The 27,593-nt window shown below is 41.4% G+C and overlaps 1 protein-coding gene and 1 pseudogene across 6 annotated transcripts in view; both read right to left on the bottom strand.

The window, feature by feature from the left end:
- The window catches only part of DCAF5 (DDB1 and CUL4 associated factor 5), a 109,852-nt gene extending 84,278 nt beyond the window's left edge, over window positions 1-25,574 (bottom strand). Inside the window, exon 1 of one of the 5 annotated variants that reach the window (XM_050797334.1) lies at window positions 24,920-25,574. In XM_050797334.1, coding sequence (XP_050653291.1) covers window positions 24,920-25,133 — 214 coding nt within the window. In that variant the 5' untranslated portion in view covers window positions 25,134-25,574. Of the gene's footprint in view, window positions 1-24,578; window positions 24,854-24,919 lie in introns of those variants that run through there. The other 4 variants (XM_050797336.1, XM_050797339.1, XM_050797337.1 and 1 more) reach the window with 4 other exon arrangements.
- LOC126958782 (protein SET-like) lies at window positions 1,328-23,816 on the bottom strand (annotated as a pseudogene). The gene is made up of 2 exons (XR_007727295.1): window positions 5,181-23,816; window positions 1,328-4,476 (listed from the first exon to the last, which is right to left on the bottom strand). The product of XR_007727295.1 is annotated as a protein SET-like (transcript).
- Window positions 25,575-27,593: the final 2,019 nt, after the last annotated feature.

The following is a 27,593-nucleotide window of genomic DNA, read 5'->3' as shown; positions in this document are numbered from 1 at the left end:
ACACTATAACAAAAGTAATTATTTAACATTCTTCTTATTTTATTGCTCAGAAAAGCTGAGGTAAGGACTTGCTTTGGGTTTCCTCAAAAGCCCGCCAAGCATAGAACTGAGAAAGCAGTCTGAAATTCTGGATCAAATGCTCCTGGAACTGATGTTTGAAGAGCAAAAGAATAATAATTTAAATGTCCATCAATAGAAGTCTGGTTAAAATTATTGTTTAATAAAATAAGCCAGACACAAAAGGACAAATATTGTATGATTCCACTTACATGAGGAATACTCAAATCAGAGACAAAGTAGAACGGCAGTGGCCAGGGGCTGGAGAAAAGAGGAATGGGGAGTTATTAGTTTAATGGGTAGTTTCTGTTGTGCAACATGAAAAATTCTAAAGATGGATGTGGTGATGGTTGCACAACATGAATGTAATTAATACTACTGAACAGTAATTAGTACACTTAAAAATGGTTAAAATGGTAAATTTTATGTTGTATATATTTCACAATAAAAAAATGCAAGAAAGTTTACTATTTATATATGTACAACGCAGCCTAAATAAATAAATAAAAGCATGAGGCAGCTCTGTTTATACTCACATGGAACAATTTCTAAAATATAAAGTATTAGTGACTGTATTAATTGTTCAAAACATTCTTTTAACAAGTAACACAAGCGGGGCGCGGTGGCTCAAGCCTGTAATCCCAGCACTTTGGGAGGCCGAGACGGGCGGATCACGAGGTCAGGAGATCGAGACCATCCTGGCTAACACAGTGAAACCCCGTCTCTACTAAAAAATACAAAAAACTAGCCGGGCGAGGTGGCTGGCGCCTGTAGTCCCAGCTACTCGGGAGGCTGAGGCAGGAGAATAGCATAAACCCGGGAGGCGGAGCTTGCAGTGAGCTGAGATCCGGCCACTGCACTCCAGTCTGGGCGACAGAGCGAGACTCCGTCTCAAAAAAAAAAAAAAAAAAAAAAAAAAAAAAAAAAGTAACACAATGGGAGTAGATACAGAGCTTGGGGTTTCATCTTCGAGAGGCAGCAAAGATGGTGCTATAGAAGGATACAGGAAGTGCAAGCTCTGGAATAAAAGTACCTGATTCAAATCTTGGTTTCACCATTTATGTGTCCTGGTTATTCTACTCCTCTACCCTAATTTTTTTAATTGTAAAATGGAGACAATACCAAATGTTTCCCAGGCTTGTTGTGTGTTGTGAGATAACGTCTGCAAAAACATTTAGCCTAGTGTGATATACATTAGGTGCACACAGCTCTCAAAATGTCCTTGTGTCCCTAAAGTATCACCCATGAATTTGTCCTAATTTTTCAAACCTTGTTTTAGGTAGCATTAAGAATATGAATAGTATGATACAATTACACAAAAACATACACAAATTTATACATACAAAGACAGATGCAAAATGGTTAGCAGAGGTCATCTCTTGCAGATAGCAATTTTACTTAATACCCTTTTATATTGCTGAAGTTTTTTCTTTCTTTTTTTTTTTTTTTAAACGACTGTGAAGACTAAAGGAAAATCATTCAGCCTGGCTTTCTTCTCAGCCCATTTATTCCTCTTCAGTGAGTGTACTGTGTAAGACCAAACCTCCTTTTGTGTTAACTATACCTCTCCTAAGCTCCAAGAAGCTGCAGCGCATTACAGAGGCACAGTCTGTGTGACACACAGCCCAGCTACGTCAGTGGATGGAAAATAAGTCTGTTTTGTTATTTTTCCAAAGTTGAAAATAATTGACATTTGTATAGAAATTCAGTCACATACATATCCATTTTATCCTCACTTGTGAGGTAAGGATTATGTGGGCCCTTTTTCTAGACACATATCAGAGATTATAAAATGACTTGCTAATAATCCAAAGAGCTGGGCCTGGAGCCTAAAACTAAGTTGTATCCATTCTACCAACATGCAGAGGACAGAACAGCACCTAGCATTCCAAATAAGGAATGTTCTGGAGCTTTACACAAGGAAGAAAAGCACTTTCCAGTCTTTTTTTTTTTTTTTTTTTTTCATTTTAATGATTTTACCTGTTTTTAAGTATAGAGTTTTGTGGCATTAACTACATTCACATTTTCACATTGTTGTGCAACCCTCACCACACTTTATTTCCAGAACTACCCCTTCCCGCTGACAACTGCCATTCTCCCTCTAGACACCATTCACTTAGCACAATGTCTTCAAGGTTTATCCACGCTGTAGTGTGTGTCAATTTCATTCCTTTGTAAGGCTGAATAATAATATTTCATTGTATGTATAGACTACACTTTGTTTATCTATTCATCCACTGATGGACCCTTGGGTTGCTTCTACCTTTCAGTTATTGTGAATAATGCCACTCTGAACATTAGTGTACAAATATCTGTTTGAGCCCCTACTTTAAATTCTTTTGGGTATATAACCAGAAGTGAAATTGCTGGATCCATATGGTAATTCTGTTTTTAACTTTCTGAGGAATTGCCATACTGTTTTCCACAGTGGCTGTCCCATTTTATATTCTCACCAACAATGTACAAGAGTTCCAATTTCTCCATATCCTTGCCAACTCTTTTTATTCTTTGCTTTTTTGGATAATAGCATCCTAATGGGTGTGAAATGTTTGCTGGCCTTTTTAACCTTCAAATAGTAGCCTAAAATAACTCTCAAGTCCTTATTAAGTATCTTGGAGCACATCATTCTACAAACAGTTTATCTTTCTTCATGAGTACCTACCCTGAAATTCAGTTACCATTTTTCTATTCACTCACCCCATCCAGCCCAAAAAAGTTTTCTGTAGTTTATTTATCTCCTATTGTTTTGCATTTCACTGCCTGAAGGAACTAACATCATATATAAATTTTGGAAATTTTATATTCATTCTCTCCTCAAATCACTTACAAAAACATTAAGAGCGCTAAGCTGTATTTACTCAAGTCAGCCACTTCTGTGATTAGACCTATTTTAGAGGTGGATATAATGTGGGGCAGCATAGCACAGCACAGCATTCAAACCCACAGGCTTAGTCTCCATGTAGTAAGACACAGGAAAGAATAATAAGAAAAAACCCACAGGATTAGGATATACAAACACAGGGTCAACTCTCAATGTTGCCGGCACCTACTAGCTGTGTGCCTTTAGATAGGTTACTTAACTTCTCTAAATTATAGTCTTTCCATCTGTAAAACTGAGAAAACAACACTACCTATTTCACAGTATTACCTTTAGGATTAATGAGATAGATCTGTGTGAAAGACTTGGACCAGTGCCTGATACATATTAAGAGCTAGATAAATGTCAGCTAATTATTATGCTATTTGAACTCAAACAACTAATATCAGTTAAGTTTACTCTGGGTCAGGGACTATCCTAAGGGTCTTATATGTAGTGGCTCTTCCAATCCTTTAAACAACCCCACGAAGTAGGAATTCACATGAAACTACAGAAAAGCTACATAATATGAAGGGGTACACAGCTACCAACAGTCATTGTTGGGATCTGAATCTAGGTAATGTGGCTCCAGAAACCATGCTCCTTACCATAATGCAATCCAGCCTCACAAAGAGGCCAGGCAGCAAAGTAAATGAGTCAGACTTGCCAGATTAAGTGACAGACTGAAGAATATATCTGTATTTTTAAAAGATAAGCCACCATTCAGCTCTAGCCAGTTGTTGCCATAGAGAAATACAGACTCAAGGTTGTCAGATCTCCCAATTTTTGGCCCACGGATAGTTAAGGTTGAGTGATTTGCCCAAGGTCACAAAACTGCTGTTCAATGGCACTTCCCAAATCGAAACCAGTAGGCAGGGAAGAGGGAGGGGTACAGGCAGGTCTGGAGAGATAGGAGAGGTGGTGTCACACGTATGTTGCTCTTCACTACAGAAGTATCTATAGAAGGGATAACATCTACAGGCATTACTTTTGCTGACACCCTATCTTTACCTAGTACCCTTCTGCTAAAAGCTGAGTCCACTTATCTACCTATTATCTCATTTTTCCATGTCTCTAATGAGGTAAGTAGAACAGAAACATTATCCCCATTTTAAACATGTTAAAAGTGAGGTCCTGGCTTGCCTTAGCTCCTAGCTAGAAGTACTTTACAATAAATAGGAAGTATTAAAGCAGCAGTAATACCCTAACTAGACAGTTAGAGCCCCATAAAATGAAATGGTTTCTCCAAAATCAGATGACTAATAGCAGTGGAATTTAATCAAGTTAGGGTTTTGAAATACTAACCCTAGACAATGTCTCTAATTCCTGATCAGAAACAGAGAAAGAAATCCACAAATATTCAAATATCCCTTTCTTCTTATACCAGAGTCACAGAGTAGAGATGTAAGGCACCTAAGAGTTCATCTTTGAACATCCCCATTTTGCCAGTGAGGAAACTGAAGCACAAAGAGGTTAGACTCACCTGCCCAAGAGCACACCACTAGTTACAAGCAGAGTGGGATTCAAATCCAAGATGTTTGAGTCCAAAGCCCCTGCTCTTCCTAAAGTGTGGTAAACAAAGGCCACTGGATGATTTTAGACAGAAATGATTTTAATAATTATGTATTTTAAGGTGTACTAGAAAAAAACAACTAGCACATAAAACCGTGACTTAGTAGACTTTATAGTAATATCAAGTTTCCTTTCAAATACTGTTTATAAGGAAAATCAACTTAGAAAAAAATGTTAATAGCACAGGTGATACTCCTTAAATATAACAAAAGTGAAAAACGTGGGGCTCAAACTTCTGAAATTTGGAGAAAGGCACATTTACGACCTCCTTAAGAGAGGGACTCTAAATCAGAGGCTGCAATTTGATATACACCCAAATGCAAACAGGGTTAACTAGGGAATAATCTCAAAAGGAATTAGGAGAATGTGACTGTTTTAACAAAGAAAGTTACAACCTAATCAGTTGCACTGTAATCGGTCTAAAGGAAGACTACAAAATGGCCAAAACTTTAAAATATTCAGACTCACTAGTAATCAAGGCCAGTTGTATAAGAAGTCATAATACGCTTTTTAGATGATGCCAATATTCTGACTGAATTGGTTAAGATAAAATAATGCCCATCTGTAGCCACGATGCAGTCTCATAATACATTGGTACAAGTGTAAATAAGTTGGTTTAACCATCTTGGAGGACAATTGGGTGATTGGGTGATATATATCAAATGTATCTTAAAAATATAAAAAATATTCATACCCATTGACTCAGAATTCCACTTCTAAAGATATTATTCTAAGGGAAAATATTTTTGCCCTTGAATTTAGCTACAAGGATTGTGATAAAAGCAAAAAAAAAAAAAAAAAAAAAAAAAAGAAGAAACAAGACAGAATTGGTTAAATTCTGATATAGACACTTGAAAGGATACGATGTCATAATATGCTTCAGAACAGTTGTTCTCAAAGTGTGTTCCATGGATCCCAGAAGGTCTGCAAAGTCAAAACTCTTTTCGCAACAACACTACAATGTTATCTGCCTTTTTCACTGTGTTGAAACTGTACTGACAATGCAAAAGCAATGGTGGGTAAAACCACTGGTGCCTTGGCACTACGGCAGTGACAGCAAATTGTACTATTCATTAGTGTATTCTTTAACTGCCACTCATTCACAATAAGACACAAATGCCACATTCACTCAGGAGTGCCTTGATGAAGCAGTAAAAATAATTGTATCAAATTTCAACCAGAGTACACATCTAAATACTTTGTATGACAAAATGGAAAGTACACATAAAACACTTCTACTGCACACTGAAAAACAATACCTATTTTGTGAAAACGTATGTATGAGATAGTTTGCATTGTGAACTGAACTGGCTGCTTTTTTCACGAATAACATTTTACTTGAAATTACTGAAAAACTATGGTTATTCAGACTTGGGTATTTGGTAATATTTTCTCAAAAATGAATAAGACGAGCCTGTCACTTCAAAGAAAATAATTGGCAGTATTTGCGGCCAATGATAAAATTCAAGCTTTCAAGTAAAAATAAAAATTTTGGAAAAATTGTATTCACCATGGTGAATGTAACCACTTCCCAATACATAGAGGCTCTTCTGATGAGACTGGTGGTAATGTCAATAGATGTGACTTTTTAAAATATACAATGAAATGTGTCAAGATTTGGAAAATCTGAAAAACTCAGTGAACGAGTATTTTCCAAATGATCAATGTATGACATTATAAAACGATGCATGGGAGGAAAGACCCAAAGTTTAAGACAGATTAATGGATTTTAATGTAACAATGTAACAGGCTATGACAAATTATTTGATACGGTTTTATATTCTACATTGCAACTAATCTTTAAGAAACTTCCACTTGTTGAGTTTTGATACAGTATTAAGGAAGAATACAGTTATCTAAGTCATTAACATGCTCTTCCCTTTTATAAATACTGATGTGTAAAGCTTTTTCTTTTTGGATACAGGGTCCCACTCTGTTACCCAGGCTGGAGTGCAGTGGGGCTAACATAGCTCACTGCAGCCTCAACCTCCCAGGCTTAAGTGATCCTCCTACCTCAGCCTCCAGAGTAGCTGAGAGACTACAGGTGCACATCACCATGCCTGGCTAATTTTTTTCTTTTTTGTAGAGATAGAGTCTTGCTATGTTGCTCAAGCTGGTCTCGAACTCCTGGACTAGAGAAATCCTCCCGCCTCAGCCTCCCAAACTGCTAGAATTACAGGCAGGAGGCATAGCACCCAGCCTATAATTTTCTTTATATACTTCAGCTAAAGCAATATTTTGCAACAGATTAAATGTGAATGCCTATTATGACAGATACACAGAGATTTGGGAAAATGTAACAATGACACTCTCCTCGCTATTTTTTTAATTTTGGAAAATATACTGTTTTTACTATTTAATGTTTTTTCGCTTATGAAAACTAGCATTTTTTCAGTTTGAGAACTGTTACTTTAGGACACTGGTTTTCAACCCAGGTGATTTTTTTCCCCCAGGGAAAATCATCCTTGACAATATGTGACATTTTTGGTTGTCACAACTGCTAATGGCATATACTGGGTAGAGGCCAGGAATGTTACTAAATATCCTATAGTGCACAGGACAGCTCCTCATAACAAAGACTTATCCAGCCCAAAATGTCAGTAATGTTCACGTTGAGAAACCCTGCTTTAAAAGAATATGCAACGATATATGAAAAAATATTAAGTTTTAAAATATTAATCTTAATATTACAAAATAACAGAGGTGGCCTACTTTCAATTATATGTCTAATATATGTATACTAAATGTGTATCAAAAAGGCTACAACATGTTCCAAATATTAACAATGGTCTTCCTAAGTGGAATTACTTCTTTTTTCCTTTAAATATCTATTTTCCAAATTTCCTGTAGTTAATACATAACGGTTGTTTAAATTAGGAATGGGTGGGGGGGCCTATCTTATAAGTACCATATGCTGATGACTTGTATGATTTCAACAGGCAATTCTCCATAGTAAAGGATGGAATTAGTGACATGTCCAAGAATAAAAGTTCCTTAAATAGAGCTGGGTGATACTAAAAACAGGTTCTTAGGCCCTCAACACCAGGAAGGAAAGTTACTAAGTTAGTGGACGATGCATTGCCAGGTACTTCCAGATCACAGATTGTCTTCATCTCCAGTCTTACCTCTTCTGCCATAGAGGACTAACCTGGACATTACGCTCTCCTGATTATATCAAATACTCTTCATCCATTCTATGAGCAATTTCTGATTATTCCTTTTTTAGTTTTGTACATAAGAACACTTCCTGTCTGGACTTTTGCAAAATTCCTTATATACACAAAATTAACAACATAATAAAGCTTTCTTGTCTCTTTTTTGGCAATTCTAAAAAGACTGAATCAGTGAAGGCCCTAACACTTCTAGGAATGCACACTACACCCAGCCACCCACCAGCAGATTTAAACAAAGTAGTCAACTCTGAGACTAAATCAGGGGCTAGCTGCCAAACACTCAAACTTCACTTGTTTCTCGCCAGTACAGTAACCCCCTTTGCCCATGATTTCACTCTCTAGTTTCAGTTACCGGAAGTCAACCAGGGTCTGAAAATATTACAGTCAAGATATTTTGAGAGAGAGAGACCACATTCACATAACTTTTATTACAGTATAATATTGTAAATGTTCTACTTTATTACTATTGTTGTTAATGTATTACTGTGCCTAATTTACAAATTAAATTTTATCATAGGTATGTATACATAAGAAAAAACATAGTATACATAGGGTTCAGTACCATCTGCAGTTGCAAGCATCCATAGCGGGGCTTGAAACTCATCCCCCACAGATGAGGAGGGACTACTGTACGTCTAAGGCAAAGCACACACTTGAGTCATCTGTGGCAGCAAGTGATATAAATGAGGTATCTGTGCTAAGCCATCAACGTAGTCAAGACACCTATTTAAAAAAAAAGGAACATAGCAATCCTCAAAGGTTCCAATTAGTCACTTAGCTTTAACTTGTAACACCAAGATACAACTGGAATTTAGATACAAGACTTGAATGGAAATTCAGAATGGGGGAAGTTGTGTAACATGATTTTGACAGGCATCTGGATATGCAAAGAATTCCTCCTTCTGAGTAATGTTCTTGGAAGGAAACAAAGACTTTCCAAAGTAAGGAACTATAGCTCAGCAGGCTGAGAATTAAAACTGGAGACTCAACCAGAGTGACAGTTGGCCTCCACCCTGAAAAATTTCTACCTACTCATCTGTAAAATAATAGGGCATCACCAATTTAATCAAAACCATGTTCACAGGCAATGAAACTGCAGACAGAATGTACTGGCAGAGTAAGCCACTTAGGAGTTTAACACTTTACTTGAGCAAGTCCTTTATAAATGCAGAACCTTGTAACTTTCCCTTTTGAGGGAAAAGGTCAGAAGACCCAGAGCTTAATCCTGATTGTACTACTCACTAGCTGTAACCTACTGAGCAAATCACTTTACCTCTTTGCTCCTTTGTTTACTTAGATGTAAAATTAAAGACTTCTATTAGATGATTATTAGTCCTTTCCAGCAACAAAATTCTATGATTCTACAGAGACATCAGAAGCATAAGATCACAAATAAGAGTGGTGAAAACAGGACTCCAACCAGATCACTTAAACATTTCACAACATGAAAGACATTCTAGGGCCAGGCACAGTGGCTCATGCCTGTAATCCCAGCACCCTGGGGACTGAGGTGGGTGGATTGTTTGAGCCCAAGAGTTCAAAATCAGCCTGTGCAACGTGGTGAGACCCCGTCTTTAGAAAAAATAAACTTAAAAAATTAGTCAGGTATGGTGGGACATGCTTGCAGTCCCAGCTATTCCAGAGGTTGAGGTGGGAGGATCACTTGAGCCAAGGAGGTGGAGGCTGCAGTGAGCTGTGATCACACCACTGCACCCCAGCCTGGGCAACAGAGCATAACCCTGTCTCAAAAAAGGAAAGAAACAGAAATAGAGAGAGAGAGAAAGAAGAAAACAAGAAAGACATTCTATCCAGGTGCAGTGGTTCACACTTGTAATCCCAACACTTTGGGAGGCAGGGTGGGAAGATCGCTTGAGGCCAGGAGTTCAAGACCAGCCTGGGCAACATAGAGATTAAAATTAGCTGGACGTGGTGATGCACATCTATAGTCCTAGCTACTTGGGAGGCTGAGGCAGGAGGATCAATGAAGCCTAGGAGGTCGAAGCTTCAGTTAGCTATGATCATGCCACTGCACTTTATCCTGAACAACAAAGCAAGACTCTGTCTTACAAGAAAGAAAAGAAAAAAAGAAAAGGCGGCTTGGGCACAGTGCCTCATGTCTGTAATCCCAGTACTTTGGGACGTTGAGGCAGGTGAATCACTTGAGGCCAGGGGTTCAAGACCAGCCTGACCAAAATGGTGAAACCCTGTCTCTACTAAAAACACTAAAAAATTAGCTGGAGAATGGCTTGAACCCGGGAGGTGGAGGTCGCAGTGAGCTGAGATCACGCCACTGCACTACAGCCTGTCAGCGCCACTGACAGAGTGAATAAGACCCTGTCTCAAAAAAAAAAAAAAAAAAAAAAAGAGAGAGAAGAGAAAAGGAGAAGGAAGGGAAGGAGGAGGGAGGGAGGGAAAGGGAAACAAAGGAGAAAGAGAAGGTAGGAAAGAAGGGAGGGAGGGAGAAAAAGGGAAGGAGGGAAGGAAGGAAGGAAGGAAAGAAGGGAGGGAGGGAGAAAAAGGGAGGGGGAAGGAAGGAAGGAAGGAAGGAAGGAAGGAAGGAAGGAAGGAAGGAAGGAAGGAAGGAAGGAAGGAAGGAAGGAAGGAGACAGAGAGGCCGGGTGCAGTGGCTCACGCCTGTAATCCCAGCACATTGGGAGGCCGAGCTCAGGGGTTTGAGACCAGCCTGGGCAATGTAGAGAGACCCCATCTCTACTAAAACTACAACAAATTAGCTGGGCATGGTGGTGCACACCTATAATCTCAGCTACTTGGGAAGCTGAGGCACCAGAATTGCTTCAACCCGGGAGGCGGAGGATGCAGTGAGTCAAGAGAGCATCACTGCACTCCAGCCTGGGAGACAGAATGAGACTCTGTCTTTAAAAAAAAAAAAGAGACAGAGAGAGAAAGAGAGAAGACAAAGACATTCGACAGCCATATACCTGAAAAACTACAATTCCTGAAAATTCTTCTCAAGGCCACTTGAGGGCACCAACTTTTACTCCAAATATACTCTGGTGCTGGACAGCTATCCCAAAAAATTAAGCCTATAACATTTTTCTCTTATTTAATTCTTATTTTTTATCATTCATATTTTACAGATAATTGTAACATGGTCTTAATATCAATATCACATCTACTTTTAGTTAAACACTCCTCAGAAAAAACTTCAATTCAGTGGAGAATCATTCCTCAAAATACCTTTCTCAAAATCAACTCTACAAAGAACAACAACCCATTGGAAGACTGTAAAAAAAAAAAAAAAAAAGTACAAGTAAACAGTATAATAAGAACTACAAGATGATGTATATAGAAAGGATGGAGTAACATAAGGCTCTGGATCTGGCATGTTCATAATGGTTTTGGCCTTTTTTGTCTCCTTTCTAATAAAAAGGCAAGTGACTAACCACTCTGCTTCTCAGCCTCTATCTGGTACCTTAAAAGTGGCAACTGAGGCCAGGAGCGGTGGTTCATGCCTGTAATCCCAGAACTTTGGGAGGCCGAGGCGGGTGGATCACCCCCGCCTAGGGACTGAACTCCGTCAAAGACCAGCCTGGCCAACATGGGGAAACCCCGTCTTTACTAAAAGTACAAAAATTAGCCAGACATGGAGGCAGGAGAATCACCTGAACCCCGGAAGTGAAGGTTGCAGTGAGCTGAGATCACGCTACTGCACTCCAGCCTGGGCCACAGAGCGAGACTCCATCTCAAATTAAAAAAAAAGAAGAAAAGAAAAAAGTGGAAGCTGAAAGACCTGAAGTAGGGAGAATGGATGCTTAAAGGCTTTTCTCCTAGAGGCATCCCATGGTGAATGTGAGGAACTAAGAGACTGGGGCTTTGGTTTTACTTGCACACCAGACAGTTCAATGATTGTAAGTAGGTGACCATATAACTTATCCTTTAAACTAGGACCTTTTTAAGAATGAAAGGAACACTAATAATTACACTGGGACAATGGGAGAGTTTCAGATGATCCCAAGTAAATCAGGATATATGATCGGCTTGGTTATGAAGGATCCCAACAGTCAACAAGGCAGGCAGGGGACGTAGAGTTACCTAATGAACCTTATAAGGTAATCTTACCTCATCTTATCAACTGGCAGAAGCCCCAGCAGAGGCAGAAGGGAATATGGGAATCAGTCCTCCTGCCAACATTATCTCTGCTATGTTGATCCATTATAAACCTGTCAATTTCCTCAGATGCCATTTTCTCAATGACTCCTACATAATCCCAGCCCTCTGGAATATAACTTTCATTTTTTAAACTGGCCCTAATAGGAAAACAGTACTAGAACACATGGACTTGATCTATGAATTATCAACTCTGTATCCCGAGAGGTATATGATAGAATTTCTGGTATTCTGGCCAGGCATGGTGGCTCACATCTGTAATCCCAGCACCTTGGAAGGCTAAGGCAGGAGGATCACTTGGGCCCAGTAATTCAAGACCAGCCTGGGCAACATAGTGAGACCCTGTCTCTACAGAAAAATTTAAAAATTAGCTGGGCTCGATGGTGCATGCCAGCAGTCCCAGCTACTTGGGAGGCTGAGGTGGGAAGATCACTTAAGCATGGAAGGTCGAAGTTACAGTGAGCCGTAACTGCCATTGCACTCTGGTCTGAGCAACAGAGCATGATCCTGTCTCAAAAAAAAAAAAAAAAAAAAAAGAAAGAAAGAAAGAAAAAAAGAAAAAGAAAAGAAAAAATATCTGGTATTCAACACTGCAAGGAATGAATAAAGTGGCAGGGAAAGTGAACATGAAGGCATGGGAAGATCAGGTAACTAAAGTGACAAACGACTATTGTCAAGTCTTTCCCTAAATCTCTGATTTAAGAAAACTGACAGGAAGAGCAAACTGAGTCCAAGACCAGAACCAATGCAGCAACTTTCCTTTTCACCCATTCAGTGAATGACCATGAAAGTGAAATGCCTTCTTTTCCACAAAAGCAGAGTGAAGCTGTGGTGACAGAAGTAAATCTTACTTATAAAAACACTATGCTTCAAGCTCATTAAGGATTAAACAGGCTTATCATCTGGTCTAGCAGTTACACTTCCCTTTATGATACTATGTGCATGAAAAAGTGCTTCCACACTAGCGCTCTCTGGGCAAATCAGCCCATATTAGGTTTACACTTTCTTCCAAAAAGCACTTTATCCTGAAGCACAGTATTCATCTGTGCCCCAGACAGGTATTTTTTCCCCATGTATAATTATATGAGGAAAGACACCTATTTGTTGACTGAAATTCAGCCAAATGTAATCATTCAGCATGGCTTGGACAGATATTAAACTCAAATTACAGGCTCAGTAAATACACATATATTGTTTTTACTTTTAGTTGGGCTAGTAGACAACAGAAACCAACTTGATAACTAGAGTATACCTACTCCTAATTAGACTAAAGTAGGGAGTTAAACCCAGTGGGAGTTACTCACATGGTTTATGTATGGAATACACAGAGTGTGAGGAAGAAGGAGACTTTAGATGACTGCAAACATCAGAATATAGGTGAGGTGAGTGCTAGCACCAAGAGAGATCTGCTTGAGGAGTAAGTACTGTGGCTGTGATGAGAACCTTGCTTACTGGCTCCAAGCCCACTCCCATCTTCGCAATCCCACCCATCTTCCTCCATTTACATATACAAGCGAAAAACTGCAGAGAGCAAAATATAAGAGTGATAACATCAAGAGAGGAGAATGAAGGAGAAAAAAATCAGATCCTTTAAAAATGTATATAACATTGTAGAAATTTCAAAGCAGTTAGCATGTCTCAGAAAATATTCAGACACAGCCTGGAAATCTAGCTCCACCATAAAGGGGAACTTTCATAAGTTACCTAACTTCTGTAAGCCTCAGTTCCCTCATATTTAAGATAAGGATAATAATACTACCCTAACTTACGAAAGATTCTTTTAAGTGTTACATATGCCTGGCACATGAAATGCCCCCAAATAACATTTGATAAATAAATGACATCAAATATTAGCTATTTAGAAAATCTGTTAAACATTTTTTTTTTTTTTTTTTTTTTACAAACAGCAATGTCTCAGTTGAACACTGGGCGAGGCATTCCTTAATTTGGTAGGCATTGGGGAGTGCTGCAGATCAGCAGGGGATGTGAAACAATTAGTTACATTTTGGGAAGCTTATATTATAATGGCAGTGGCGACTAATAAGAACTAAAACTGAAAAACAAAAACTTGAAAAGCAGTTACCGGAACCAAATTTTCTATAAAGTAATGGATCATGGTAATAAAAAAATCATTTTTTCACCCCTAGAATTACATTTCACTTCATTTTTTTATGACTAGTCAAGTGAAGGAATAGGAGTGGAGAAGGAACAAAGAAATCCGTAACTGGTTGTGATCAATTAGTTGTAAGCACCATTGCATTCGGACCAGCCATATTTCACTTCATTTTAACCACAAATAATGAATTCTAATATCTATTTTTCCATAATGCATTGCTTGTTCTCTGGATTACAGAACTCTCAGCAGTAATTTATCAATGTCCTTTCTTGATTCTTTAGCACTCACTTATGACAATTAATACAAAACCTTCAAATCTCCTTGCCTTTCTACACTACAGGTAACACTGGCTATTTTCCAAGTGGCAAATGAGACATGTAAAGTGCTTAGCAGAAGGCCTGGCACATGTTACAAGCTAAAAGTTAAATAATGATTTTCATTGTTATTAAGATTACAGGGGCACAAGGCCAGGCGTGGTGGCTTAGGCCTGTAATCCCAACACTTTAGGAGGCCGAGGCAGGTGGATCACAACGTCAGGAGATTGAGACCATTCTGGCTAACACGGTGAAACTCTGTCTCTACTAAAAATACAAAAAATTAGCCAGGCGTGGTGGCGGGTGCCTGTAGTCCCAGCTACTTGGGAGGCTGAGGCAGAAGAACGGCGTGAACCCGGCACATGGAGCTTGCAGTGAGCCGAGATCTCGCCGCGCCACTGCACTTCATCCAGCCTGGGCAACAGAGCGGGACTCCGTCTCAAAACAAACAAACAAACAAAAACAAAAAACAAAAAAAAGATTACAGGGGCACAAAATGGGTACTCAATAAATATTTTAATGAGTAAATAAACATAAGTAAAACAAGTTACCCTTATTTACAGCAAAACACAGAGATATAATTTATCATTTAAGAGAAGCAACCAGAGTTGTACATGTGCTCCAGAAATTGCTAACATTCAGCTTTCAATTCTTTAGGACAGATCCAGAAAATGTGACCTGCCTACAGAGGGAAAAGAGAGAAACAGCACCTGCCTGGGAGCAATGAGTCCTACTTAGAGTCCTGAGAGCCAAAGACAATGCAGACAGCTCTGGGCAAGTCACCTTGTCTAGATCTCAGCTCCCTTTCCCGTAAAATGAAAATCCTTCCATTTCTCTGATTCCATGCAGAAAAGAGAAGATATAAAAGGGTTACCTAATGCAGTATTTCACAAGCTTCAATCTTGATCATCTTTTCATTTTTGCCATATCCACATAACACCTTTATTGTTTTTCTTTAAATTGACTTGCATAATGATGGCTCACTGCAGCCTTGACCTTCCGGGCTCAAGCAATCCTCCTATCTCAGCCTCCAGCATAGCTGGGACTAAAGGCGCATGCCCCCATACCCAGTTAGTTTTAAAATTTTTGGTAGAGATAGGGTCTCGCTATGTTGACCAGGCTGATCTCAAAGTCCTGGGCTCAAGTGATCCTCCTGCCTCTGCCTCCCAAAGTGCTGGGATTACAGGTGTGAGCTACTGCACCTGGCCTTAATTTACTTAAAAATTTAACCTCACTTTAAGTAATAAAACCGTTAAAAGTATTTTATGGTTTTAGTTAATTTTTCTAATGTATCTAAAGATAAATTACCAAACTTTAAATATTCACTCAAAGATTACCTAAATTCATCTAACATACCCAAACTTTGGCAAATGGTAACCTAATTTTTATAACTGAAAATAAAAAAAAAATTTTACTTTCCCATACTATAGCAACATAAGAAAATCAAAAAATTTAAAGGACAGAGAATTGAGTAGAAAAGAAATAGAATTTCATATTCCCACAATAATGTAAGGGTTAATTCAAACTATTTAATATTCAGTTATTTTATATGTAAGAATATTTTTTAAATAATGTGAGGCAACAAAAATTGAAAACAACTGATTCCTTCTTAATCTAGGTAATCTTCATCTGAATTAGGATTTTATTTCCTTTAACTTTAAAAGACTTTCATTTCACCCTTGAGTATGTAAATTCAGATTAAAATAAGAAAAGCAATTAGTTTCTTCTTTCTTAAGACCATAAAAAGAAAACAGAGATCAAAATTAAGTGCCACGTTTATTAGCAATGGAAGTGCCCTTATAAACTTATGCTCTCTTTGCCTTGATCAATGCATGAGAAAATAAATGTACCTACTTCTTAACTTGGAATTCAGAGAGCAGTAGGTATTTGTGTGACAAGTTTTACTAGTCAATAAAGTTTCTCTGATCTAAATGACTCCAACTGTACTTTACAACCAAATCCATCAATAATCAGTGAATAAGCACATGCTTGTACCTGGGCTGACATTTCCTTTCAATGTGCTGGCCAGAATACGTAATTGAGGACTACTGCTCTCTTTAGCAAATCTTTTGTGTGTGTGTGTGTGTGTGTGTGTGTACACATTTAGTTTTATTGTAACAAAGCAATTTGTACACTTTGAATGTTTAAAACTGAGCATCATTTTTCCTTTCCAGTGAAACAAAAAGAAAATTTAAAAATAAACAGGAACAAAATTACAATAAAGAATGTCAATTCCAAATAAGATCCTACAGGTTCTGCTGATTCTCCCATTGAGTGGCAGGGCTCAAGTCATCATTAGGAGAGAATTTATTTTTAAAAATGTCATCTTAAACTGCAAGGATGTCTGTCAAATATCACAATTAAACATGCCAAAGGAGAAGCCATGTTGTCAAAATGCCCACTTAACCCACCCAAACATCTCAAATCCACCCTTTGCTGACCTTCTATAACCCCATTTTTTAAAGTCTTTTTTTTTTTTTAAACAAGAGAAAGTAGACACATATACGTTGGTAAATGCTAACTGTCCACATTCATATCGAGACACAGTGTACTCTCTGAGCCCAACATACAGAGAAGGAGGAAAAAAGCTAGAATTCTATTTTTTTTTTTTTTTTTTGAGACAAAGTCTGGCTCTGTCGCGCAGGCTGGAGTGCAGTGGCGCGATCTCAGCTCGCTGCAACCTCCGCCTCCCAGGTTCACACCATTCTCCTGCTTGAGCCTCTCGAGTAGCTGGGACTACAGGGGCCCGCCACCACGCCTGGCTAATTTTTTGTATTTTTAGTAGAAACAGGGTTTCACCGTGTTCGCCAGGATGGTCTTGATCTCCTGACCTTGTGATCCGCCTGCCTCGGCCTCCCAAAGTGCGGGGATTAAAGGTGTAAGCCACCGCGCCCGGCCAAAAAGCTAGAATTCTATGCACTGCTACACAGGGGCCTAGCACCCTCCAGCAGAGCAAAGGGAGCAGGGCTTTCTTTCTTCCCACAGAGCTCGGTGGTGTTGATTCCATACAGTTTTTGTTCAGACAGGAAGGGATAAAAATGAACTTCGAACAGAAAGAGGTAGAGACTCTTTTCCCATTGTATTCTGCTCAAGGTATTTCCCCCCAAATAAGTTGAGAACCATGGAGTACAGAAAAGAGACCTCAAGAACTGGGCGACTGAGCACAAGAGGAAAAAAAAAAAAGAAAAGACTGCAACTTGCTCCCAGGGACTGGAGAAAATTTTAAAAAAGGAAGGTTGGAATCCATCAGTGTTCTATTAGTCATCTTCTCCTTCATCTTCCTCTCCTTCCTCCCCTTCATCATCATCTTCATCACCTTCATCCTCATCCCCTTCCTCATCAATATCTTCTAATCCTTCCTCCTCTTCATCATCATCATCTTCTCCTTCTCCTTCTTCATCATCCATATCAGGAATCAAGTAGTACTGTAATGAGTTTGGCCAAATACCATCTTTGATGACCTCTCCTAACGCATCAGCACCTGCATCAGAATGGTCAGTAAACCAGGTAAAGAAGCTCTCTGGTTCCTCATGCTGCCTCTTCCTGCTGACTTTATTCTGCATTTGACTTGAACATTTCGTCAAATCCTTTCCAGATTTCCATTTGATTTCGGTGGACTTTGAAGATGGACCACCACTCTCATTCAGATGAAATTCTTTGGAGAGAACTTTATTTTCAAAGTAAGGATTTTCATCAAAATAAAAATCTGTTCTGTAACCTGATTTAATATCTTCAAATTCTGTTACTTCAACTCTGGTCAAATAATGCAGTGCCTCGTCTTCTTCCTCCCCAAGCAGTGCAGACACTTGTGGATGGTTGACAAATGTTACCCAAAAATTTAGGATTTTGGTGATCAACTCTGACCTCTTTTGAAAAAATGGTTGGCGGAGTTTGTTATATTTCTGTTCTACTTTCAAAATCTCCTCACTGGCTTGTTCATTAAGTCTGTCTATTTCATTTTGTACTTCATCAATGTGTTCAATTGCTCTTGCTGTTCTATTTCTCCCTTCTTTGGCAAGCCTGCAGAGGCCGATGTCTCCTCCGGTCCCAAAGCACGTGGTGGTCTTGGTTTCTTCTTTTGAGGCAGGAGTGGAGACTGGCGTTTAGGAGCCATGCTGTTAGGCAAGTCCAAGAACCAGACCACGAGTCTCCTCGCCCGTCTGGAAGCAGGCTGAACACTGAGTCTTTAGGAAATCTTAGCAATCAAAAACACATTGGCATAAATCAAATTAAAAATGATCCTTTGAACAATACTGAACACAAGGACAACTTTTTGATGTGTTAATAATAATGTCTAATGTGACTGATGATCATCAGCTAAATCTCACTAGGTTATTTTAAAGCAGAAGTAACAAACCCTGGCATAAATCTAAATTTGCCAACCTTTGATAGGTATCAACTAGCTGACTAAAGAACAAGTAGGACAAATAATGTGTATCTATAAATATTCACATTACTTTATCCTTATGACATGATCCTTACAATTTTTCATAGCAAAGTTCCTCAGGGCCATCTCTACAGGCCTTCTTTCTTTCCCATCAAATCTCACAGGCATCGGCATTTTTGCTGTATTAAGTATAGCAAACCAGAGAAAAAACAAATATCTATTAAAGTATAATAAGGTAGAGGGGATACATTTTAAAAGGTCATGAAAGATTACAAATGAGAACTGAACACTCCTAAAACGCCAGCTTTTTGAAAACATAATTTATATCTGATTCATCATTCCTGCTCTCATAGCTCCTGTCTTACAAATAGTATGCACCCAAAAACTATTTGTTGAACTAATAAATAGACCAAATAATAAAATTTAATACCTTCACAGCAATGAATTATCAGTAAATAGAAAAGGCCAGAAGAAAATTTGAAAATTAATTCCTCAATTACCTTGTTAAAACGTCTATACTATGAAAGCTTTTCAAAGTCAGAAACCTGCTCTATCACTGGCCATATTTCTCCTGATATGTAACCACAGAACCAAGAAATTCATTCTAATTAAATGAACAGCTTTAATAAAGTCAGGCTTTATTTAACTGGCTAAAGCCAAACACCTTACCTGCAGATAATGTGCTTTTAGACTAATTTATTTACAAAAAACTGATTTCATAAAACATGATATAAACTAGTGATTGGGAAACAGGAAATGACCATTAATTAACAGGTTCAAATTAAGCATATAGGTATAATCATAGCTATTATTCAATGCTTAAAAATACTCTTTGATGACAGTACTGGTTAAGCTTATTCACAAAGTATTTTGAACAGTTGACCTCATGGAGATCTTTCTCAATTTTTCATGGTGTACTGTGCCATGTGCAGTATATGCTAGATGATGAAAGTATCAATCTCCTAAAAGCCTTTCCTGATATTCAAGGGAAACAACAGTTGCAGCAGCAGCAGCAACAGCATGGGTTAGGCCCTTGTGCTAAGAACTTTACAAATGTTATTTCATTCAATCCTTACTACAACCCTGTAGGGTATTATTATCCTTATTACATGGGTGAGGAAACAGACAAGAGAGGATAAGTGACCAAGTAGCTGGGTTGGTATTCACCCCAGGCAGTCTAACTTCAGGGTTCATACTCCAAAGTCTCTCTCTATATATTATGGATCCTTAAAATGATCAATATGGTCAGAAACCCATTTGAACTAGAAATAGGCTAAATAGTTATCCCCATTTGTAAGTATTATGACCAAGCAACTAAATGCCTCTCCCCATTCACAACTCCTACATAATTAATACCTTGAAACATCATAGTTGCTCATGCTATTTGAAAAACTTCTGAAGGCACTCTTCCTATATTTAGTCACTATAACTAAAAACTTCATACTTACAGGTTATTCTGCTAGTTCTACAAGTTCCAATGCCTTAAATCTCGATTCAGGGGAAATAATATTATAGCCACTCTAATTCCAAACAGCCAAATCTTTGTTTTTGTTTACTGCTCAGATGATCTGCACAAACCCTTTACAACATATAAAAAGGCGGAGTAACAATCCAAGTCGAATGCACATAGAGATACATTCTGATTGGTCATCTAATCAGAGCTCTAAAAGATGTTCATTTTCTTCGCAAAAAAAAAAAAAAAAAAACTTTAAACAAACATATAAAGGATCCCATTCTGGGAAAAAGGAAAAGCATAAGAGGAGGCAATGAGAGCAATTTAGAGTACTAGATGCAACCAAAGACCTAAAAGGTAAACCTGAGATATACCCTAAATATGTGTACTACTGTAACCTCATTGATGTTGTTAGGATCTCTTGTGTCGCTTCAACATACAATGTTGTTCGCCATCCCTCAAAGGACTAACACACATAAATATTCTAAGAAGAGACTACAATCATCAAGTATAAGCTAGTCTTTATAAAAAGTAATGTTCACGGGCTGGGTAGGGTGGCTCACGCCTGTAATCCCAGCACTTTGGGAGGCCGAGGTGGGTGAATCACGAGATCAGGAGTTTGAGACCAGCCTGGTCAACATGGTGAAACCCCATCTCTACTAAAAATACAAAAATTAGCCGGGTGTGGTGGCACGCACCTATAATCCCAGCTACTCGGGAGGCTGAGGCAGGAGAATTGCTTGAACTCAGGAGGCGGAGGTTGCAGTGAGCCAAGATCGTGCCACTGCACTCCAGCCTGGGCAACTGAGCAAGACTTCATCTCAAAAAGAAAAAAAAAAGTAATGTTCACTCAAAACCAAGTTCATAAAGCACCTTCACATATAACATTTCATTGACCATTCACTATCCCCATTCATCTACCAGTTTGAGGGCAATCATTATCCTCATTTTACAGATGAGTAGTGAAGGGGCTTACCTAAATTCAAACACTTTGTGACTGGTGGAGCCTCCAACTCAAATCACATGACATCAAATCCCAAGCACTTTCCACACCACATTGCGCCTCCTCATTCCACATCAAAAAGTCACAAAACTATCCTGTCTGCCTAATCTGCACTGGTCTATTACCAATACTGTAAGAACAATTGTCTGTTATTAATGACACCACGTGTTACGAATACAAAAGAGAAACAAAACAAACTCAGTATTTTCTCTGACAGGCCTGGCACTCTGTTCAGCACCCAACCTATACCTTGACTAACATAGTTCTCACAAGCCCCTCAGGTAGGTGCCGATATTCCAACTGTATACCTCAGAAAACACATTCAGAGAGGCTTAGAAACTTGACTAAGGTCACAGAATAAACAAATGACACAGCGATGATGTTAGCCACAAGTCTGCTATACCACACTGCCTAACACAGTATCACAGCGATGCCTTTTTCTGGTCATCAACAAGAAAAATCAAGTACTTTTTAGGTTAAAATATCTTAACGTGTCAAATAACCATTTCTCCACTTGTTGCTGTCATAATTTCACTTCCAAGCACAGCACCTTTTCTTCTTCCTGATTTTCTCTGGTTTACTCAATATCTGCTGGCCTCACTGTGCCCTGGAACAGGGGATACTGTTGGAACAGAAAAGGGATGTATTATTAACTAATAGTACTTTACCCAGCCACAGGAATCATGCAAATATTATTTCTGCTCTGGGTCTAAGTTAATTCTGTCAAGTAGTATGTGTCAGTTACCAGAAATGTGAGCCTGCCCAATTATGAAATGAAAACAATGAACAATCTATCATTTTAATCACAGCTCTCTAAGGGCTTTCCAATCCAGACAAGACACAAGAACAACAAAATGCATAAAAGTAATCTCATTACCATCCCAGAGTCTGGCATCCCACCACATTACAACATTGGGGATACATAGCATTAGCCTCAGAATACTGTGCTCCCCCCACTCAGGTGCTGACTGCTAATGAGAGACAAAGATAGATAAGAAAAAAATATATAAACATGACACTAGTTTTAAACTTGGGAAAATTATCGAAGGACTTCCCAGAACAAAATGTAATTAGCTTTAACAAGTTAAGGTATATTAGGACTCCCAAAGGGGGCTTCCTTATCTGAAGCAAACAGGAGGAACTTTCTGTTAACACAGCTGTATACTCATAATGGAAGGTAAATAGCTAAAAAGGCTTTAAACAAAAACTCTATATCCAAGGAACAAACAGGAAAAGCTAGGTGTATCTTAGCCAAACTGGAGGAGCGGTGGAATAGCCTGCTGATAGGATTAAGAACAGGAACAGGAGTAGATAAAGAGGGAACAGGAAGAACTGAGCTAGAGGGAGTATGAGGGGAAGGAGGAGGAGCAAGGGGCAAAGAAGGCTGGAACCCAGGAAGTACTGATGGAGATGGGCACCACAAGCCTAGAAAAGTAAGGAAATAAATACCCAGAATCGAAAGGTCTGCCAGAGCCTCCCTTGTGGAAAGGACTTTCCTCTTTTACAAGCTAAAATTAAGATAAAGGAAATGACCTGGCCAAGACTAGAGAAAATAGAGTTCATTTAAGATATAGGGGAGCGTCCTGCCCAAGGATAAAAGGAGTAATAACTGGTAGCGAATGGAGGGAACTTTTTAGTGCTTTTCAAAATGTAACTTCAAATAGATAAATTATATGGCAGGGAAATTATCTCAATAAATTTGTTATTTTTTAAAAAGTTTGAGCTAGGCATGGTGGCTCACGCTTGTAATCTCAGCACTTTATGGGGTGAGACAGGAGAATTACTTGAGGCCAAGAGTTCAAGACTAGCCTGGGCAACACAGGGAGACTCCACCTTTACAAAAAAAAAAATTTAAAAATTAGCCGGGCATGATGGCACCTGCCTGTAGTCCCAGCTACTTGGGAGGCTGAGGTGGGAGGTTAGCTTGAGCCTGGAAGGTCAAGGCTGCAGTAAGCAGTGATAGCCTACTGCACTCCAGCCTGGGCAACAGAGTGAGACCCTGTCTCAAATAAATACATAAATAAAGGCGTGTCAAGCTGGGCAACCTGTGACTACTCACAATTCCATTAACATGATTAGTTCAGTTGTCTCCAAAAGAGTACCCCCAAATTCCCTCACTCAGTAGGTAAAGTTTACTTATGTCTGGGAACTTCTCTGTTGGAATACATCAGGAGTTTTATGAATACATAAAAAACAGTAGCGGGGAAACTGGTAGCTAGGTCTTTAAAGAAGAAGTCTTCCCTCACTTTTGCTCTTGAAATTTATTTGATAAAATTTTACATAGTGGTGTGGGGGAAGGAAGCTTTCGTCTGAAAGATCAGATTTCTTCAGCAGATGATCTAGGGCCAAAATCTACCTAGTCAAAGAGAAAACGATCTGGGGTACAAAAGTCACGTCAGTTCTGGACAGACCCCAGAAGGTTTATCATAAAATGATCACAGAAGATCTTTCTCTTTGCTACCCCCAAATTGGACTGTACGCCCCGTGTCACTTCAGACGGTTACTCGCGAAGACGGATGCTTTGCCATGATCCCAGAAGTTTCTGGCGAGCTGCTGACATAAATTAGAAAGCCACTCGGGGACCGACCTGGGTGAAGCTAAGCGCCACGTCCAGGGCTGGGCTCCCCCTTCATCCCTCCCAATATAGGAAAAGGGACAGAAGAGGGCAGCAGCCAAGCAGGAACGCCCAGTCAGTCGTCTTCACCCCCCTCCCCTGAGCCAGGTTTCGGGGAGCCGCCCCCTAGCCCTCACGTAGGTCCATTCCCACCCGCCCCTGCCCTGGGCCCGCGACCCCAGGGAGGAGGGGACAACGGCGGCGAGCGCCCCCACCGGCAGCAGGCGCACCTCCCCGGGGGCAGCTGTCGCCGCGGCCCGCGGGGCCCGGGCCTCCCCGGGAGCAATAGGCTATCGATTCAGCTGCCTGTCGCTAGGAGCCCCGGGAGAGCGAGGCCTACACCGCCCGGCCGGAGCCCCGGCCTCGATTTCGCCACTTTCCCCAAACCAGAGGGAGAGCCCGGGGGCAACCAGGCCGGTCTGGGCGACAGGGAGGAGAAGCAGAGACCACTTGCAACAGCGGCCGCAGGAAACAGGGTGCGGGGCGCCGGGCTCCCGCCAACAAGTCTCCCGGGGACCCCCCCTACCCCCTGCCTCACAAGTTGCGCATTCAAGTTCAGGCTGGTGCCCTTTAGCCTCCACAGCCCTCGCCACTCTCCAAACCGTATTAAAAACAAGACGCAGAAGAGGCCACAACCGAACGAAAGGCGATGGTGCTGGGCCCCTAAGAGCGCCAAGGGGGGCGGCCCACCGCGGCCCTACCGTCGCCAGTCACCTCCCCTCTGCAGACCCCGCCAGCCCCCGGGTCGCAGCCCCCGGCCCCTCGGCATCCGGGTCTGTCACCGCCCGCTTTCCAGCCCCAAGACCCCTTTTCCTTGACGCCGGCGACGGGAGCTGCAGCTCCCCCTTGCCTCCGGCGCTCCTCGGCCTCCTCCCCCTCCACATCCCCAAAATGCCCCCAGCACCTTTTAAAGTACGCGGAGGAAGAGTTTGCCGTCAAACTTTGTCGAGCGGTAACCTCGCCCCCCTCCCCGACCCACACTTTCGGGGCAGGCATCAGAAGAGATCACTTTGCACTTGGGATAAAGCGAATTAAGGAGCTGTCAACCATTTTAGGTCTTTTTTATAGAAGACATCCTGTCCTTCCCCTCCCCCTGCAATGGTTTTAATTTGACACCAAACCTTCCTACCGCAGAAGGGGGTTGAGAAAGGGAGGGGGTGGGGACAGAGGGCAGGAGGAGGGTGACGGGGGAGAGCGAGAGGGGGAGGCTGGGAGGGTGCGGGGAGGGGAAGGGGGTTGATTTACCTGAGACCAGCCACTGGCCTCCATTGTTGGAGAATTCAATGGCATTGACACAGCCGAAGTGGCCGAGGAGGTCCTTCTTGTAGAGGTTTCTGCAGCCCCGCAGGCGTCTCCTCTGAAAGTCCTGAGTGAGCAGGGGGTCCCCATGCAAGCCCCGCTGGGACAAGAAGCCCACCACTGACCTCATGCTGCCCCCCAGGCCAGTTCTCCTCTTCATGCTGGAACCGCCGCCGCCGCTCGCGCCGCCGCCCCTCCCTCGGCCTCACGCGCGGCCGCCGCTCCCCCCACCCGGCCCTCCCCCCGCGCTGCGATCCGGATGGTTCTTTAACCAGCCATGGCAGGCAGAGCGAGGTGTGCAGACACTCGGCGGCGTTCGCGGCTTCCTGACGGTCCCCTCCCTCTCCTTCCCCCCGAGGCTCCTCCCTCTGCTTCTCCGCCTCCTCCAGCAGCTGATCTTCAGCTGCTGCCGCGCTTCCGCGATGCGCGGCCCTTCCGCCGGCCGCGGGGCCCCGAGAACGCGCCGTCGGCGCCCCTCCCCCTTGCGGGGGGCTGGCCGGAAGAACGCGGGCTGCCGGCCGGGAGACCACGGGCCCCTGCTGCTTTCGCCGTTGAGCCGCTTCCCACGCGGGGATCCGGGTGGCGCCGGGCAGAGACACCGCTGCACCCCAGCGCCTCGCACTCCGCGGAGTTGAATGCGCGTAACAATCCGGGTGGCCGCTGGGCTTCGGCTCGCCCTCCTCCCGCGGGAATCCGCGGGCCGGCGGCTGTCCGGAGGCCAGCGCCTGTGCGAGTTCGGGGGAAATCCGGCTGGAGTGGGGGAAGGTGCGAATGGGGGCTCCGGTCCTCCTTCCTCTGCTAGCCTCTGCCTTGGGCAGTCCGGCCCTGCCCGAGGCGGGGGAACCGGGAGTTCGGGCTGCACGCTTGGAGGAAGGTTGCCAGGGGGTTTTGTTCGCGCACCCGGCCCTTCCCCTCTCCCGGTAAATGTTTAACACCACCGCTCCTCCCCAAGTCCAGTTCTCTAACTCTCTCTTCCTCCGGTCCTTCAGTAGAAAAAGGCTAAATTGTTCCGTCTGGCAGATTAAATAGAGTGGTACATGGGGGGAAAGAGAAAGGGAGAAAGGGATAAAGAAGTGGGAAGAAAATTGCCAAAACCGAGTTGTTGAAGTCCCGAGAAGCACGAGGTACTTCTCTCCGTTCCAGATAAATTTGCAGGACACAAGAAGCGTGATTTGAAACTAACGATATATGTTATTTAATTGGGTGCGGTGAGCTCCTCTTAAAGGTCTCGAGTCGGGAGCGCTGAGGTTGGACAGCTGTTAACCAGCAGCTGCGCTCCAGGCCAGAAGTGGCTGCACTTCAGTAGGATGGGAGTCACCGCGTTGACCCTAGTGGGTGTTAAGTGCTTTGGAATTCTACCAGATACAGTTAAAAGTCCCCTTTTCGATGTATTATAGTACTTTTCCTGGAAGCTATCCTCTGTCATTAAGTGGTAATAAGCTACTGAAATAGGCACTTGTCAGTTTTGCCCTTTCAAGTTAGCAGGAATTACATCCTCTGGACCAGAGGTGGCACAGGAGCAGTTGAGTAGAATCATCATTGAACGATGGGCTGTACATCTCTGATCTGGGGAAGATGATAATAATTTTTTTTTAAAAAAAAGGATCGGCTGAACATGGAAGAGGTTTACCCGTCAAGCAAAATTAACTTCTACTTTTTGTTCAGTGACAATAAGATTAATCGTACTAATAACAAATATGCAAGTGTTTCATATAAAAGTACATATTCTAGCAAGCATTACTAAACAGAAACCAAATTCCATCAGAATTTGTGGAAAAGGGCAACAAATATTTTTAAAGAAAAATCAAATTCCTAAAATGTGAATTTTAACGGAATATTGTTCCCCTAAATAAGAAACTATGTAGGATGCCTTCTAATAATCCTTTATGTTTATTCATTATAATAACCACCTGAAAATTAGTAGCAGTATACCAGCTTTGTTAAAGATGTATAGCACCAAACATCCTTTTGTCATAGAAATGTCAAAATGTGTAATTAATCATTTATTTTTGTGACGATGTGAGTCTGCCCCACTCTGCTATAAGTTCTCCGGGAGCAGGGACTACGTCTGCTCAAGGGTGTATGCCTGGAGCCAGCACTTGCTGGCACTAGTGGCCACTTTAATACTTGCTGAATTCATGAATGAACTTAGGGAGTGGGAAAGAGTTTGGAGGGAAAGGTCGTGCTTTCGGGTTTGGATATGTTGAGTTTGACTTGTTTCATTCCAGTGGGATCCACTCGTTCCAAGGCCAGTTTCCCTGCTCACTGTTCCTTTGCTTGGCATCCTCAGTCCACACATTCAAAACCCTCTCTGACTTCTTCCAGTTAATAGGCCATCATTTATACCTACACTAGTTGCCTGGGGTGGGGGAGATTTGTTTGAAGTGGCCTTTACTGTGGCAGTATATAATACGTACCCTCCTCTGCCTTCTTAAGAACATACCCCCTTCTCTACAGTTTTTACTGAATTCCTGGAAAAATTGTCCCATTTACCTCAGCATAAAAATAGACCAGTGTCTGGTCACATGCCAGCCCAAATCTAGGACTTTGCTGGAAACTTCCTTAACTGTTGGGTGACCAACCGTGACAGAAAGGTAGGACCACCTAGTCTGTTTATATC

This window comes from Macaca thibetana, chromosome 7, assembly GCF_024542745.1.
Source record: "Macaca thibetana thibetana isolate TM-01 chromosome 7, ASM2454274v1, whole genome shotgun sequence".
NCBI classification, from domain to species: domain Eukaryota; kingdom Metazoa; phylum Chordata; class Mammalia; order Primates; family Cercopithecidae; genus Macaca; species Macaca thibetana.
This window is presented reverse-complemented; position numbering and strand designations above follow the sequence as displayed.